The following is a 15,456-nucleotide window of genomic DNA, read 5'->3' on the forward strand; positions in this document are numbered from 1 at the left end:
TCTTCAGGAACCACACGTTTGTCTGGCCTCTCAACAGATACCCCTCCGTTGTGGTTGCACCTACGGTACGGCCATCTGTATCGCTGAGGCACGCAAGCCTCCCCACCAGCGGCAAGGTCCATGGTTCATGGGGGGGGGGGGGGGGGATGAATATTTATAATTAAAAATTTCAAATAACATAAGTGATATGTAAAATCTGACTCTGCATATCTTCAGTGCAGTAATGTGATCCATTAAACAACAGTTGTAAATGAATTTTTCTGTTTGATGAGACATGACTACAACAGCCTAAGAATTATCATATGCACCTCAATGTATTGTACATTTACATGTTTTGTGCCAAGTTTTTTATAACATTTTAAACGAAATAATGTTTAATTTTTTTACTTATTCTACATCCTTGAGGACCATTTCATTTGTGATCAGTGGAAGGTACATTAGGCCATCATTTTTTTTCATAGGGATGTACTGTATATTCTTGTTATTGAAATGTTATGTATCCTATGGATCTGTGGAGTGAAAAGTATTTCTAATGTAATCTAATCTAACCTCTTATCTTCTAGATAGGAACATAAGTAGCTGTGTGGTACACACATTATACCTCATCTTTCTAATTTTTGAGTCAGAATAGTATGTCCCATGACATTTCAAAGTGATGTAAAATACCTGCAGTCAGTTCATATTGGTTGAAAAGTGTTATAGTTTGGTCAAAGAACTGAAAATTGACACACGGTAACATCACTACTAATGATTCCCTAGCTGATTCTTACCGCATATGTAACTGCCTCTTTACATCTGCAATACTCTCCACACTCCAGCATTTTAACCAGTCCACCCTCGTATGAAATATGCCTCAACACTGGCCTTTATTCAGCCTCATGTTATTGGTTGTCTCTCCTCAAATTTCGTCTATTGTTTACCACTTTTTAGTTATATTATGGAATTTACTATTTGTATTGATAGCAGTTAACTGTTTGACAAACTAATTATGTATAGAAACACATGCAAATTTGTAGTTGGTTGTAAAAAGACACAAAGGACATGGATTTGTGTTTTATTTACAAAAGGTTTATTTGAAATAATCTGATGTCATTTAACAACTTATTTCATAAGCAATACTCATAAAAGCATAAGTAAAGAACTGTGAATACTGATACAGGTACAGGTTGCAGTGTGGACAGTGGTATCTATTTTTGGCAAGTACTGCAGACATAGGGTGTAAGATCTGCAGGAACTGTTACATTATCATCTTCTCTTGCAAGGGACCAATAACGTTGCCTCACCAAATTTGCTGCCATCTTTGGTTGGCGTGATCTTGTGAAGATTCCCTTCTTGTTTCCACCAACACGTGTGTATGCTGCAATTAATCAGTGTGTACTGCAATTGATATTCATATTTGCATATTTAAATATCATGCACATACCATAATATTATACAGTGATTCATATTATGTGATACAAAAAAGTGGAGGTAATTGGCTCACATTCTGCAACAAATAAAATAGTCACTATCTGGAGAAAATCATATAAAAAGTGACATATCCATCAATGTCTGAGTAGCTTATGTAACTTGTGGTGTGTTATTTCCAATTCATGCTTAATGCATAAGCTTCCACAGCCAGTGATAATAAAACCAATGTTTTGGCCGTCTTTGCAATAGTTCTCTTCATGGAATCTTAACTGGTGATTTCTGGGGATGTTCTTCCATAAACACCATCCTATTTCAGTTGTCATTTGATGACTGACATCATTGTTCTGGAATGCCATTGGACATTTCAAAATCAAGGTGCCTAGGGAGAGGTGGTTGTACAGAAGGCTATTTGCCAGTCATATTCTGACAGATGATTTATACAATACAGCAAATTGGCAGCTCTTAACCAGTAATTGTGTTTCCCAGCAACAATATGATGATGATGCTGCATGGAAATTCTCTTGTTGCCACTTGTTTATCCTGGTGAAGCCCACCCATTGGACTGGGTTCACTGGCAGCCAACTGTCAGCAACTTGTAACCATTATCTTTGTTTGCAATGTTGCACATTTAATTATTTCAATAGCCTCTCTTATTTTCCATTGTTCCATCCATAGCTGTCAGGCAGTCAAATACACTTCTTGAAAACTGTTGTGTCAGACATAATCAAGGTGGTATTTGACTATAGCAGATTTGCTGTGTAGCCCCAGTCACAGGCAACATTCCTGTTCCAACATGCGAGTACTTCTCAGTCTCCCAGTTTTGCCAGACAGACATACTTGCATGTTCGCAGATGCCTGTAGCATAGCTGACATCATCAACAGAATTCTTGTTGGCTTCAAATGATCTCTGATCTTGTGCTCATTCTGAAATACTGGTTGACACCTGCCAGTCATCTGCCAGAGTGGAACAGAGAAATAGCCTACTACAGAATCACCACTCCACAGCTGTCTTGATTTTAAGCTGCCCAGTTGGCAATTAACAAACTGTTCAAGGACAACATCCAAAAAAATGTGTTCAGATTGGCTCCTGGAAGAAGACCATGCCCTTACACCCTCTGGCAACATTAAGAAGCTGCCAGTCACCATTTTGTGTGATCTTAACATGCTATTCTGTTAGTCCAAGCTGAGTAGGCCTCCAGTGGTTTTCATTTTTTAATTGTTTTCCTCACTCTTGAAGGTGTGGTTTTGGTGTCAAGCTTATAAAGGTACAAGCACAATATTAAGCAGTGTTTCAAGAAAATGTCTTTTGAGAACTCTGCACAGTGAAAGTATTTCAACAAAAGAGTGTCATCAAAGAGATGTGCAGGATAATGCACCATAAAAATTGGATATTTTAAAAAGCAGTAAAAGTAATGTGTCAGTTTATAATTTTTTAATGCAAATAGTGTACTCAAATACATGTTGATGGATCAATTACAGAATAATTAATATTGTTACTTGCTACTTACTTTGAGCAGTTTTGAAATCTGCAAAATTCCATATCATTTCTCCTACAAAATAACCTTTTTCTCGGAGCCTGTCAAATGCCTTGAAATACTCAGAAAACAGAGCTTCTTGGTACTCCTCTGACCAGATGTAACTTGGTTGCTGTATTAAAGAAAAACCTTATAATTTTTTGTAGAATTTTAGAAATTAGTTTCAGGTTATTAAAATTCTCATCTCTGCTTCAGTACTTAGTTCTTTCATTTCCTTGTCATAATCAAGTATACAACTAAAAGTGTAAAGAAAGAATGAAGCAGATGATAAAGGCAGCAATTAAAATATTTACTTGACCGACATGAACTCTAGTGATTTTAGCTCATATTACTTTCTCATATCTTCATTTACCATTCTAATTTGTTGAAGTTACTTGTGCAACTGGTTCAGGTGATATGAACTTAAAAGTCTACTATTATGTCAGGTCAAATATAACAAAGTGCTAGTTTTAAACTAGTATTCAACACAATGTCTGATTCAGTTTTCCTTACCAAGTGCAGTCCTTCCATAGCATCAGCTCCATATTCTGTTATTATTATTGGCTTGTTGTACTTTGCCCTCCACAAAGAAATTTCCACCAGTAACTGTTCCACAATGGTCTCAGTAAGCCCTCCATTCTCATACCATCCAAGGTAACGATTAACTCCAATGATATCCAAATATTGACTCTGCAGACAGAAACATGGCAGAATTATTTAAATACTGTAATCATTAAGTTTAATGTTGACATAGACAAATAACCAATACTTACTTGCAGACATTTCTGTCAGTAAAGAATCTGACTTCCATGCTTCATAAATGTTTAACATCCATGAAAATATGCCAAACTTTTTATACTAAAGGAGAAAAAAAAGTGTTACAACAAATAAAATATTGAAGTATCATATACAATGAAGTAGAGCTCTCATAATACATGGCTTCTGAAGTATATATACTGTTTCATAGAACTTTGAGAACTATTTTACAGCAAGAGCTACTAGGTTGCCTTTCTCAGATGTCTGACACTGAATAAACTGAGCAATACCATGATAATTTATCAGGAACTGTCCATCCCCGCCAAGCTAAGATGCTCCTATGTCACTAAAGACCTCTCTACACCAACAACTGCAAACCACTATGAATTGCTTGGTGGAGAGAATATCAGACTCTGGGTAAACAGAGGAATGTAATGATAGTTTCCTTGATGAGCCACAGTTCATCCCCAGTCATAGTACATTCCTACCAAGTTAAGCTGCTCCTTTGTCTCTAGAGAGCCTCCTACATCCACAAGCATACTCTGAAAACCATTGTGAAATGCATGATGGAAGGTATGTTAGGGATTGTTCCCACTGCAGTCATATATGAAGTGCTTGAAAAATGACTGGATGAATGCCTCTGTGCACATTGTCGTTGCACTTGACATCCTTAAGAGTTATTATATGCAGTTGGTGTGTGAGCTGACCAAATCCAAATGTGAATCACTGATACTGTAGTCATAGGATGGTACCAGTACACAGCATTACACTGCTGAATATTTAAAGCAAGTTGCTAACGTCTGCACCATTTTGAAATCTTATCAAGATATGACTGGTTATTTTTTAAACTTTTTTTCAGATAATACCTAATTATAGATAACTGCATCATCTGTGAAAAGTTTGAGGTTACTGTTAATAGTGTCTGCAATGTAATCAATATAAACATAAGCAGCATGGGTACTGATACACATCCCTGAAGCACGTCTGAAGTTACTTCTGCTTCTGTTAATGAGTCTGCAGCCAAGATAAAATGTTATACCTTCCTTCTGAGAGATCCTCGAACTAATAACAAATTTTGTTTTATGTGGTACCCCATATGATAATATTTTGATTAATAAGCATTAATGTGGCAGTGATTCGATGCCTTTTGAATGTCAAGAACTACTTCACCTACCTTACTTTCTTCATCTATAACTTCCAGGATGTCACGTGAGAAAGGTGTGACTTGGGTTTTGTATGACAAATATATCTATAATCTATTCTTGTTGCCACACAGATGGTCATTCTCTTTGAGATGATGTCACGTGAGAAAGGTGTGACTTGGGTTTTGTATGACAAATATATCTATAATCTATGCTTGTTGCCATACAGATGGTCATTCTCTTTGAGATAGTTCATTATGTCTAAGCTCGTAACATGTTCTAAGATTCTGCAACAGATGGACAACAATGAAATTTGATGGAATTTTTGTGGATTACTTATGCTACCCTTCTCTAGATGGATTTGATACACACATTCTTTGGGTCACTGGACAAAGATTTTTGTTTGAGGAATCTATGGTATATTATGGTTAAAATGGGAGGTAACTGAGCTGGAAATTCTGTATAAAATCTGACAGGAAGTCTGTTGGGCCCTTGTCTGATTTCAGTTGTTTTTCTGTGACACTAACACTAATATCTATTTCACTTGTCTCTGCAGTAGTGTGAGAATTACAGTCAAGCAGTACATCTGGAGCTTCCTCTGTAAATGAACATTTGAAAACAGAGTTCAACAGTTCTGCTCTGTTTTCCTACCCTCAATTTTGGTACCTGTGTCATCTATGTGCATCTGAACACTAACTGTGGTGCCAATGAAAGCCTTTAAATATATCCTGAATTTATTCAGATTTTGTTTGAGATCTTTCAATAAGATTCTGAATTTTTCTGAAGTACATGATATAAATTATATTGCACATGATTTAAAAAATTGTTTTGAGAATGGTGGCAATAGTGAACTGTTTGTGAAATGACCTGACAAAATCATTTTAAGCGTATCTCAAAAAATACCACTATGAATAAATTTATTACATAAGTAACTTAGTTTATTAATAAAATTATTTTGTTACTGATTTCATAAAAACCATTCAGACATTTATTTTTAATGGCATGAAAGATTATGAAAATTTTTGTTGGATATGCATGCTGCAGTAGAATTTTATTAGAAATTTGTACTACTTTTCTATGAAACTGCTAACCGTACTATAAGTGATTCTTCATACCTAAATTATCTGGTACTAATACAAAATTATTTTTATTTAAACGGTCTATGATACAAAGAAATGTCCTCATTTGTATTACCCACACCCATCTTTCTCCACCACCAGACCACATTCTGTAACTGAATAATGGTCATCAACTTTGCTGGGACAGACTGAAATTTTTTGTGTAAGTTACTATCAATGACTGATATTACCATAACAACATTAGGATATTACAAGGGAATTATATCTGATTAGAGTTTGATAACTCCATGTTCATTCCATATCTCTCATTTAGCAGTAGCACATCCTGCTATCACTGCCAGAAACAAACACAGAAATATGAGGGCAAAGTGAAAGGCTTTTGGTTTCATATTGAAAGATGATGCTTTTATGCACAAGGTTGACACATGTTATTTTGAGACAGTCCATTTTACATCAATTCATTTTGTCTGGCATATTTGCCCTTGAGTAGATTCCATGCTTGAATTACAGTACCAGAGCAAAATACTCATCTATGGATGAAATAAACTCTGCATTGGGCATAATACATTATTCACCTACAAATTTAGCTGTGGGGATTGGTGAACATCACAGCCTACCAAATTTAAGGACTTGGTTGGATATCCCCAAGAACTCATACTTCAAATCTCTTAGTTTTCCCATTGTGAAAGCTCTTTCGCAAGCCAATGCATTGTCCTGAATAAAGGTACAGTAATAGGTTAATTAGTAGGTACAGTAATAGGTTAATTAGTAATCAATGAGATAAATTATTTTTTCATTCACAAAAATATTGGCCATAACATATCTGCAAATGACAATGACTTGGCTTACTTTAGTGCAAGACTGTCGACTGGTTTGGTTATTGTTTCATTTCAAGCATTAAGTCGCAACAGTCAAGACTAGGTATCTTGTATATCATAAATTCATTAAAATTGCATAACTATGTTTAGTTCTGACAGTGTAGAATTCTGTAGATATCAGCAGTTCCAGCTTACTGTTATGTATTTGCATGTCTTTACAACCTTCTGACAGATGATCAGGGAAGTGAGTATTTTGTTCAAATGTTCTATGTTTTTTATGTTATACTTTCTGACATGTTCCACACAGATGAGAATCATCTCATTTTTGGGTCTATGGAATAGGAAAAAGCAAGAGAGATATGAACATGATATCACCTACACCAAAAACCAACAGACAAGAGGAATTCCTTAGACATGGCCAAATGATTCTGTTAATATTTGGCAGGTTCACTCACTTGACTCAAAATTGGCAGACGCAATAGATAACTCAAAACTGAGCATTTTTCATCGTCTACAAACATTCATTTTCCTAGTAACTGAAGAAAGAAATGTTTATGACTGCTGCTTATGTACCCATCAGGTATGCATCATTAACCACAAATGGTTCTGATGTAGCAACCAAGGTATCTGGTGGGTAGCAAAAAACCTGTGACAGAGTCCCACATGAATTGTAGAGATTTTTTCCCTTTTCAAAATTTGTAGTAATAGCAGAATTAATAAGGTAAGTAAAACAATAAATAGTAACAAAAAGACAGGAAAATAAATTTCTCAAACACCTTGCATTAGTAAAGAATTAAACATTTAATTCTGACCACTTTACATTCACTCTTTCGCTCACTCTATTATGTGCCCTCAGTTTCCTTTAATCAACTAGATGGATCGTAACTGTCGTACATTCATCAAAAAACTGACTTTGCTTACAATATTTTTTTCTTGAGAATTAATTGTGATGCATAGCAAGCGTATGATAACACTGTCTGAAAAACTGATACTGGAAGTTGATCATGAATTATGCTGTGAATAGTTATTGCATGCATGAAGTTGTGCAATTCTTGCTGGGTTTTCAGAAGTACATTGCAGTTTTGAAGCTTTTACATACAGTAATTGACTTGGCAATAAAAACAAACATTACAGGGATGACACAATTGAGTGCAATTTGGTAGTAATTCTTATACCATATGAGGCAGCTGAATCTCATCATCTACAAACATGCTTTCATACATGACAGTATTAGTTTGTCCACTTCAGGAATTCAGTATAAGACAAAACATGTTTCTGGTAATGTAAAAGTTTACAATGTAATCAAGATATGTTTTGTAAATTGAAGTTTTCAATTTTCTGGACTTGGAGCAAGTGATGTAAACCTTTTTAATCATTTGGTTATATGATTGACCTCTTCTACATGTTGAAGGCCAAATTAATTATTAGTATCTTATAAGCAGAGGAAAATTGTAGGTAACAGCTTTCCATGTGCTGTGATGGAATATTGTGCCATGTATGAATGCATTATTTTATGTATACTACCTACTACATGGGTTTCTTTTTCTCCCTTCCGTGATAACATGCAAGAATACTTGTCTTCCCAGCACTCTTACTCTGAAATGATTTTACACAATGGGGCTTAAAATTTTAATTCTTTACTAGTCCAAGTCATCTGAGAAATGTATTTGTCTACTTTGTTATTATGTCTTACTTACTTACTTCGTTAATACTCCTATTATTATGAGTTTTTATTCAAAGGGGGTGGGTGAGGTGTGGAGGAAGCGTGATGAATACATCTGGGAATAAAACGAAGGTTCTCTGCTCCCCAGCCAGATGCCTTAGTCACTACGGCAGTGATGCTTTTGCTGAACAGTGTACATTATGAGTATATGGGATTCTGGATATGGATCATAATATATGTAATAAACAGTTCCAAAGTTTTCTCTATACACATATATTTTACCATAAAGACTCACAAACAAACACAATCATACACACAAAATGCAAGCTTTCACAACCAACAGTTGCTTCATCAGGAAAGAGGAAGGAGAGGGAAAGACGAAAGGATGTGGGTTTTAAGGGAGAGGGTAAGCAGTCATTCTTACCCTCTCCCTTAAAACTCACATCCTTTCGTCTTTCCCTCTCCTTCGTCTTTCCTGATGAAGCAACCGTTGGTTGCGAAAGCTTGAATTTTGTGTGTATGTTTGTGTTTGTGTGTCTATCAACCTGCCAGCGCTTTCGTTTGGTAAGTCACATCTTCTTTGTTTTTAGATATATTTTTCCTACGTGTAATGTTTCCCTCTATTATATTCTTATTACCATAAAGACTGATACACATGAACACTGCATGAAGTACAAAGTCAGACTGAATTAAACATGGCAGCTCATCAGAGCAGTTAATGTTCCAAAGATTGTAATTTGTGTGGTCGATGTGACCTATTGACGCCACACAGCCGCCCCCCACCCCCCCCACACCCCCACGCAGTATGGAGTATGGCCTATGAGCCTTTGGGGGGGGGGGGGGGTCATGTGGGTGTCAGCATGAGCGGTGCGAGGTGGCAGGTGCACAACCAGAAGCTCCATCTCCTTCGGGTTGGTGAGCGAAGGTGCAGCAGGCGGCCGCCAGTCCAACTCATAATCTGAAAACTAGCAGCGGGGAATGATGCATCGGCCAACTCGGGAGTAGTGGTATGGTAGAGGAGGCGGCATGTGAGCTTGCCTTCCTGAATGCATACTAAGCCAACCGAAGAAATGAAAGCTCGAACACATGATGGGTCATACTCTTGTGGGAGGGACAAGCTGTGCACTATCTTGACACTGAGTTCCTCAATGAGGATCGGGTGTGTGCTGTCGATGAGCAGTACAAGCACACGATTATCTAACACCATAATTGACATGTCATCAACGCGATCAGGTGGTACTTTGCAGCGCAAAACAGAGGACGAGGTGTCCGCGTCTCTAGTACCTGAAATGTCTTCAAAACCTGTGACTGAGGATGATGATGATGATGAATTGCCTGAGGAACCCACGAACTGTGGTGGTGACTTGTTGGATGGGGAAAACCCAACCGTAGGTTGAACAGACTTGTTAGGGGGTTCGTCAAAAGAACATGTGCTTGAGCAGTCCAACTGGGATGGCAGAAGGGTATTGGAGTCTACAAAGGCAGGCTTGAGCCTGTGTAGAGAAACGATTTGCGGGCAATCTTTTATCATAATGTCAAACATCGTCAAGGCCCTTTAGAGTACTGTGAAGGGGCCGAGGCAAGGGGGTTGTAGGGGTTGTCTGACAGAGTCATCCCTGAGCATGACATGTGAGCAAGTGCTGAGTGCAGTCAGCACATAAGTGTCAGGTGGGGAATGGCTGACAGGTGGATGTAGCCGGGTGTTTCTAAACTGTGCACGCATCCTTCCGATAAAGTCTGGGGAGGAGGGGGAATTCCCGGGATCTTGGGGGAGAATCAGTTCCCCAGGTAAAATTGGGTTTTCACTGAAAACGAACTCAGAAATTGTCCCATTTAAATCTGGTTTAAATGTAGAACGTAGGCCCAGCAACACCCAAATAAGTGCCTTGGACCAGAGACAGTTGTGGCACCTGAGTGCAGTTTTAAGGGTGCGGTGCCATCGTTCCACCAACCCGTTGCTTTGTGGGTGGTAGGCTGTCATATGGATCTTTTTAATACTGAAAAGCTTACAGGGAATCATAAAAAGTGCAGATTCGAATTGTCAACCCTGGTTGGTTGTGATGGTGGATGGGTAGCCGAACCTAATGATCCAAGAAGAAACGAATGCTTTGGCCACAGTTTCTGCTGTGGGTAAGGGGACGGCTTCCACCCAACGAGATATTTGGTATGTTGTGGACAGGATATACCTGTGGCCCTCTGACGTATGGAGGGGACCGATAAGGTCGATATGTACATGATGGAAATGTCCTTAGGGATGTCAAACTTGCCCAATGGTGGAGAGGTGTGACGTCCTATTTCATTTCGTTGACAGGAAATGCAGCTGTGTGCCCATGTTTGACAGTCCCCCATTTTACATCTTTCCACATAAAATGCTCAGTGACGAGGAGGGTGGTGGCTCGGATGCCGGGGTGGGCGAGATTATACAAGACGTCAAAAACCTGTTGGCACACTGTGGGCAGGAGCAAAGACCGCAGAATGCCCATAGAACAGTCGCACCACACTTTGTGTGAAATACCTTGGTAAACACGAGCGAAGACTGTGGGTCCATGAGCATACCCTGAGTGTCCTCGTCTGAAGCCTGTAGAGTGGCGAGGTCGGATAAATCAACAATACTTGAAATGGCACTGATCCGCGAGAGCAAATCAGTGGGAATGTTCTCTGTGTCTTTGATGTAGTGTACGTCTGTAGTAAATTGGGAGACCAGGTCGAAGTGTCAGAAGGGTCGGCAGAGGGGGGGGGGGGGGGGGGGGGGGGGGGATCCTCTGCTCTGGCGAGTTGCAGAAGGTGTTCGCCAATGGTTTGTGATCAGTAAGAATGAAGAAAGGACAGCCAATGTTTGATGGCCTTGTACACTGCCAGAAGCTCTCTATCAAAAACAGAATATTTCTTTTGTGCTGTAGACAGTTTTTTGGAGAAGAAATGAAGTGGTGAAACTGTGTCGCCTTTGCTCTGTTGTAATACTGCCCCGACCGTGATGTCGCTAGCATCCGTAGTGATGAAGAAATTGGCAGACGGGTCAGGGTGGGCGAGTACAACTGCATGAGCTAAAGCTGTTTGAAGATCCCTGAAAGCATCTAGCAAGGGTTCAGTCCAACAGACTGGTTTAACACCCAAAGTTTGCTTGCAGGAGAGCGAGTCCGTCAGTGGGGCCCGCACAGTGGCGGCAAAAGGTACATGATGGCGGTGTAATTTATAGTGCCTAGGAAATATCTGAGTTCTTTGTACATAGCTGGGGGTGGCAATGATGTGATAACCTGCACGCAGGATTTGGGAGGCTGTATTCCATCTGCGGAGACAGTGTAACCCAGAAATATCACTGAAGACTGATGCAATTGGAATTTTTCTTTGTTGACCTCGTCACCGTTGGATGCCAAAGTCTGGAGGACCTGGGATAAATGATCTTCATTGTCTTCAGTCGATTTGCTGAAAATGAGTATGCCATCCAGGCATGCAAAGCAGAACTCGAATTGTCGTAAGATTGAGTCAATGAAATGTTGCCACATTTGTGCCGCATTCTTTAAAGCGAATGGCATGAAGTTGTACTGGAACAAACCGAGCGGCGTGATGATCACAGTCTTTGGAATGTCTTCCAGCACTACGGGAATCTGGTGATAAGCACGTTTGCAGTCAATCAGACTGAAGATTGTGGCACCCAGTAACATATGAGTGAAATCGTTTATGTTTGGCATGGGGTAATTGTCCATGACAGTGCGAGCATTTAAACATCTCTAATCACCAGACAGTCCAAAAAAACTGTCATGTTTGGTGACAAGGTGAATTAGTGAAGACCAATTGCTGTCCGATGGCTGTAGGATGCCTGCCTCCAGAAGTTCGTTAATTTGCTGACGGGCCACGCGCAACTTAATGGGGTTGAGGCATCTAACCCTGTGTCTAATAGGAGGGCTGGCAGTGGTAATTATCTTGTGTGTCATTCTGTCAGTGGCGGAAGAGACTGAGAACTGCACAAGAGGCTGAGTAACGTTCTGACGTGGAGTTTTGGGACCAGTGGGGTGCGATGAGGCATGGCTGTTAGTGTGAGTGGGAAAAGGCAGCAAGAAAGTCACATTCCTATAATGTGAGCGCAGCATGCACTTGTTTGTAGAGGTCAGATGCACACGCAACATGGAGCAGTGTGTGGCGCGCAGCGACTGTCTGTTGTTAACTTTGCCTTGGGCAACCGGCGCAGGTGAGAGAGGCGCTGGTGTCACGTGAGGGACATCGATGGCCACTGAGTTGCTTGGCTGGCAAATGGGATAGGGGGAATGGTTATCAACAAGTGGGGCAGCTCCCTGTGCAGTGGGCACTGTTGTGCTGTGCGAGCAATTGTTACTAGAGACACTGTTTGAAACACGAGGCACTGCGCTTAGTGGGCGCTTGGGTGGTGCACAGGTCACTGAACGTGAATTGTCACAAGCAATGAATGTTTTTTAACTAACTTGATGAGTGTTCGAACTGATGCTTGGCTATGAAGTTTTTTCTGGTGAAGGAACTGCAGATTGTAGTTTTAACAGTGAGGTGCGGGCCACAGCGAGCTCGTTGTAAGTGTGAGCAATGCGTTGTTTCAGCTCATCGTTCTCCTGGCGGACGTGCACCACTGAGTGGTATTGTGATAGTAGATTAGTGATGTAGGTCACAATCTTGCCCATGAGGGTGGAACACTCGAAAACTAAATTCCATGTTGCGGTGGAAATGGAATGAGGAGAATGGGTGCCGGAGCACGGTATCTGAGTGTTAGACGGGTGGTGTAACACTGAACATTGTACTATGTTCAGGGAGAGCTTATAATGGGACAAAAAATCCATACTGAGAATTGGTTCATCAATGTCGGCAATGTATAAGGTCCACGGGAAATGCAGAGAAGGGGATAGGTGCACCATCACTTTCACAGAACCGACAGTTTGTAATGTTGATGCATTGACAGCTCGTAGGAGAGACTTCGTTAGTGAAAAGTCGGTAGGAGGCAACGATCAAGGTACGATAGACATGTCAGTGCCATTGTCAATTAGGTAGACAAACTCTGATGAAATGTCTGTCACGTATAAACGACCGTTCGGCCAAGGCGAAAAGTGGACGGAGCGCATTGTTAGGGGACGCCTGTGAAGTTCCCCGCAGGACTTGGCATCACTTAGTTCCTGAGGTCAGCATTTGGGTGTTGGCAAGGTAACCTACACTTCTTGGCCTCAGCCCCAAAAATCTTGTGGTACCAACAGTACGGATGAGCCGGATATGGGGGTGGCGGTGACTGTGATACCAGGGGAGGCTTGTCCTCATTGATCTGTTTTGGGACATAAAACTGAATGTATGGAACGTGAGTGATTATTGAGTGCTCGGAAAGAGGAGAGAGTGAATGAATACCGCCTGGCAGCGTAGAGGGTGTGGAAGCGGAACGGGCCCTGCCCCTGCCTGCAGACAGTCAGTAAACAGGAGGTGTAGTGTCACACAGCGATGGTGGATGAGCTGGGTGTTTCTGGCGCAGGAGTGCATACAGCTGATCTGTGATGCATAAGCGAGAACCGATAGACTCGAAAGAGTGCGACAGGAGGTGTATCTGTAGATTGGCAGGTAACTTGGGAGACCATACCACCTGCAGCGGGAAGTCTGGCATCATGTGTTCACTCATGAGTAACCTGAGGCGGCACCAAAGTTGTGACGGAGTGCGGCCCCCCAAGTGCTTCTCATACAGAATCTTGATTATCAGTTCCTGTGGTGAGCAGGCAAGCCAGTTCAATATCATTTTCTTGGCGAACATGTACTTTGGTAGCGGTGGAGGCGAAAGTAGGATATCACAAATTAAATCCGAGTAGTCGTGAAGATGTGTCACCAAACATAGGAACTTGAAGTTGTCATCAGTCACTTGATGTAGCTCGAAGAGGTGCTCCACCAGTGTGAACCATGAAACTGGATTGTCCTCATATAAGGGAGGTAGCTTGGGTAGGCGGCCTGGAGGTGGAGACGAAGGTGGCTTCAGCATGTCTTGGAAGTCCTGCGGTCCAGCATCACTGGAGTGGTAATGTTACTAGCACACACGTTCAGAGCAACAGCTGCTTCTAATGTCTCTGAAGATGCCCGAAAACACAATGCGGCAGGCACAGTCAGTACCGTGGAAGCGAACAGGCAAGTGGCACATAATGAGGGCCCATAAACTGGACCAGAAATTGCAGGAATAGCACTGACATTGTGCAACTCGGAAATGACATGGAAGGCCAGCACAGCAGATGCAGGTGGTACTGCGGAAGGAGCGAGCGGTTGTATGGTCGGAATCGAGACCCCCCCCTGGGAGAGGGGGGCGGGGGGGGGGGGGCAGGTGGTGTGTGGCCCGGAGCTTAAGTGGCAACAACTAGAGTTTTCCGTGCACACTGGCCATGCACCCTTCGTGATAGGACCATAAAATACTGGTGAAACCTGTTAGTGGTCGTGCTGTCATAGTACGATGTTGCTGGGTGAAGAGGCTATGTTGAGTGCACTCGCACCCACGTGGTCACAAAACTGGGCCGCCAATCTGGTGGTTTGTTCTAGCGAACTGGAGGCATAAAAATGTACGTTACTGATTTGTGAGGAAGGTGAGGCTGGCATAGCTCGGTAAAAGTTGACTGCATGTGCGTTTTGCACAAATTTCGGCATTGCACACAGCACTACTGTAACTGGCATTGTGGCGTGTAGAGGATCAAAGCACGTGTGCGAATTTTGGTCCCTTTGAACTTTGTATGAGCGATTGATTGTCACACTATTTAGTAGATCATCCACTTCACTTTTCACTTGTTGTTGTGTGTAATCCAGTGAAACAAAACCTGCGTCCATTGTTTCAGGTAACTGCGTAACACTCGGTGGTTGTGGAGTTGCTAAAGTAGAGGTTATCCCCGTCGAAGATCATAGATCATTGTCTGTTAGCTGCAAAATAACCGATGGCGGAGGGTTGTGTTGGCCTTGTTGTAAGAGCTGGGCCTCCAAACCTTCATAAAGAATGTTTGGTGATGTAGCCATGGCATCGTATGTGAAACCTGTCGATTCTATATGACTGGCACGGAAGCTGCGGAAGACGTAGAACTTTTTGCTTTTTGTCTGGGGTCATCAATA

At 41.2% G+C, this 15,456-nt stretch overlaps 1 protein-coding gene across 1 annotated transcript in view; it reads right to left on the minus strand.

Moving 5' to 3' along the window:
* Positions 1–1,057: 1,057 nt before the first annotated feature.
* LOC126190528 (beta-glucuronidase-like) overlaps positions 1,058–15,456 on the minus strand; it is a 138,518-nt gene continuing 124,119 nt past the window's right edge. The window contains exons 11-13 of the mRNA XM_049931027.1: positions 3,438–3,614; positions 2,919–3,057; positions 1,058–1,357 (exon numbers count right to left, since the gene is read on the minus strand). Coding sequence (XP_049786984.1) covers positions 1,188–1,357; positions 2,919–3,057; positions 3,438–3,614 — 486 coding nt within the window. The 3' untranslated portion in view covers positions 1,058–1,187. The remainder of the gene's footprint in view (positions 1,358–2,918; positions 3,058–3,437; positions 3,615–15,456) is intronic.

The sequence above is a fragment of the Schistocerca cancellata genome, chromosome 1, assembly GCF_023864275.1.
Source record: "Schistocerca cancellata isolate TAMUIC-IGC-003103 chromosome 1, iqSchCanc2.1, whole genome shotgun sequence".
Taxonomy (NCBI): Eukaryota; Metazoa; Arthropoda; class Insecta; order Orthoptera; family Acrididae; genus Schistocerca; species Schistocerca cancellata.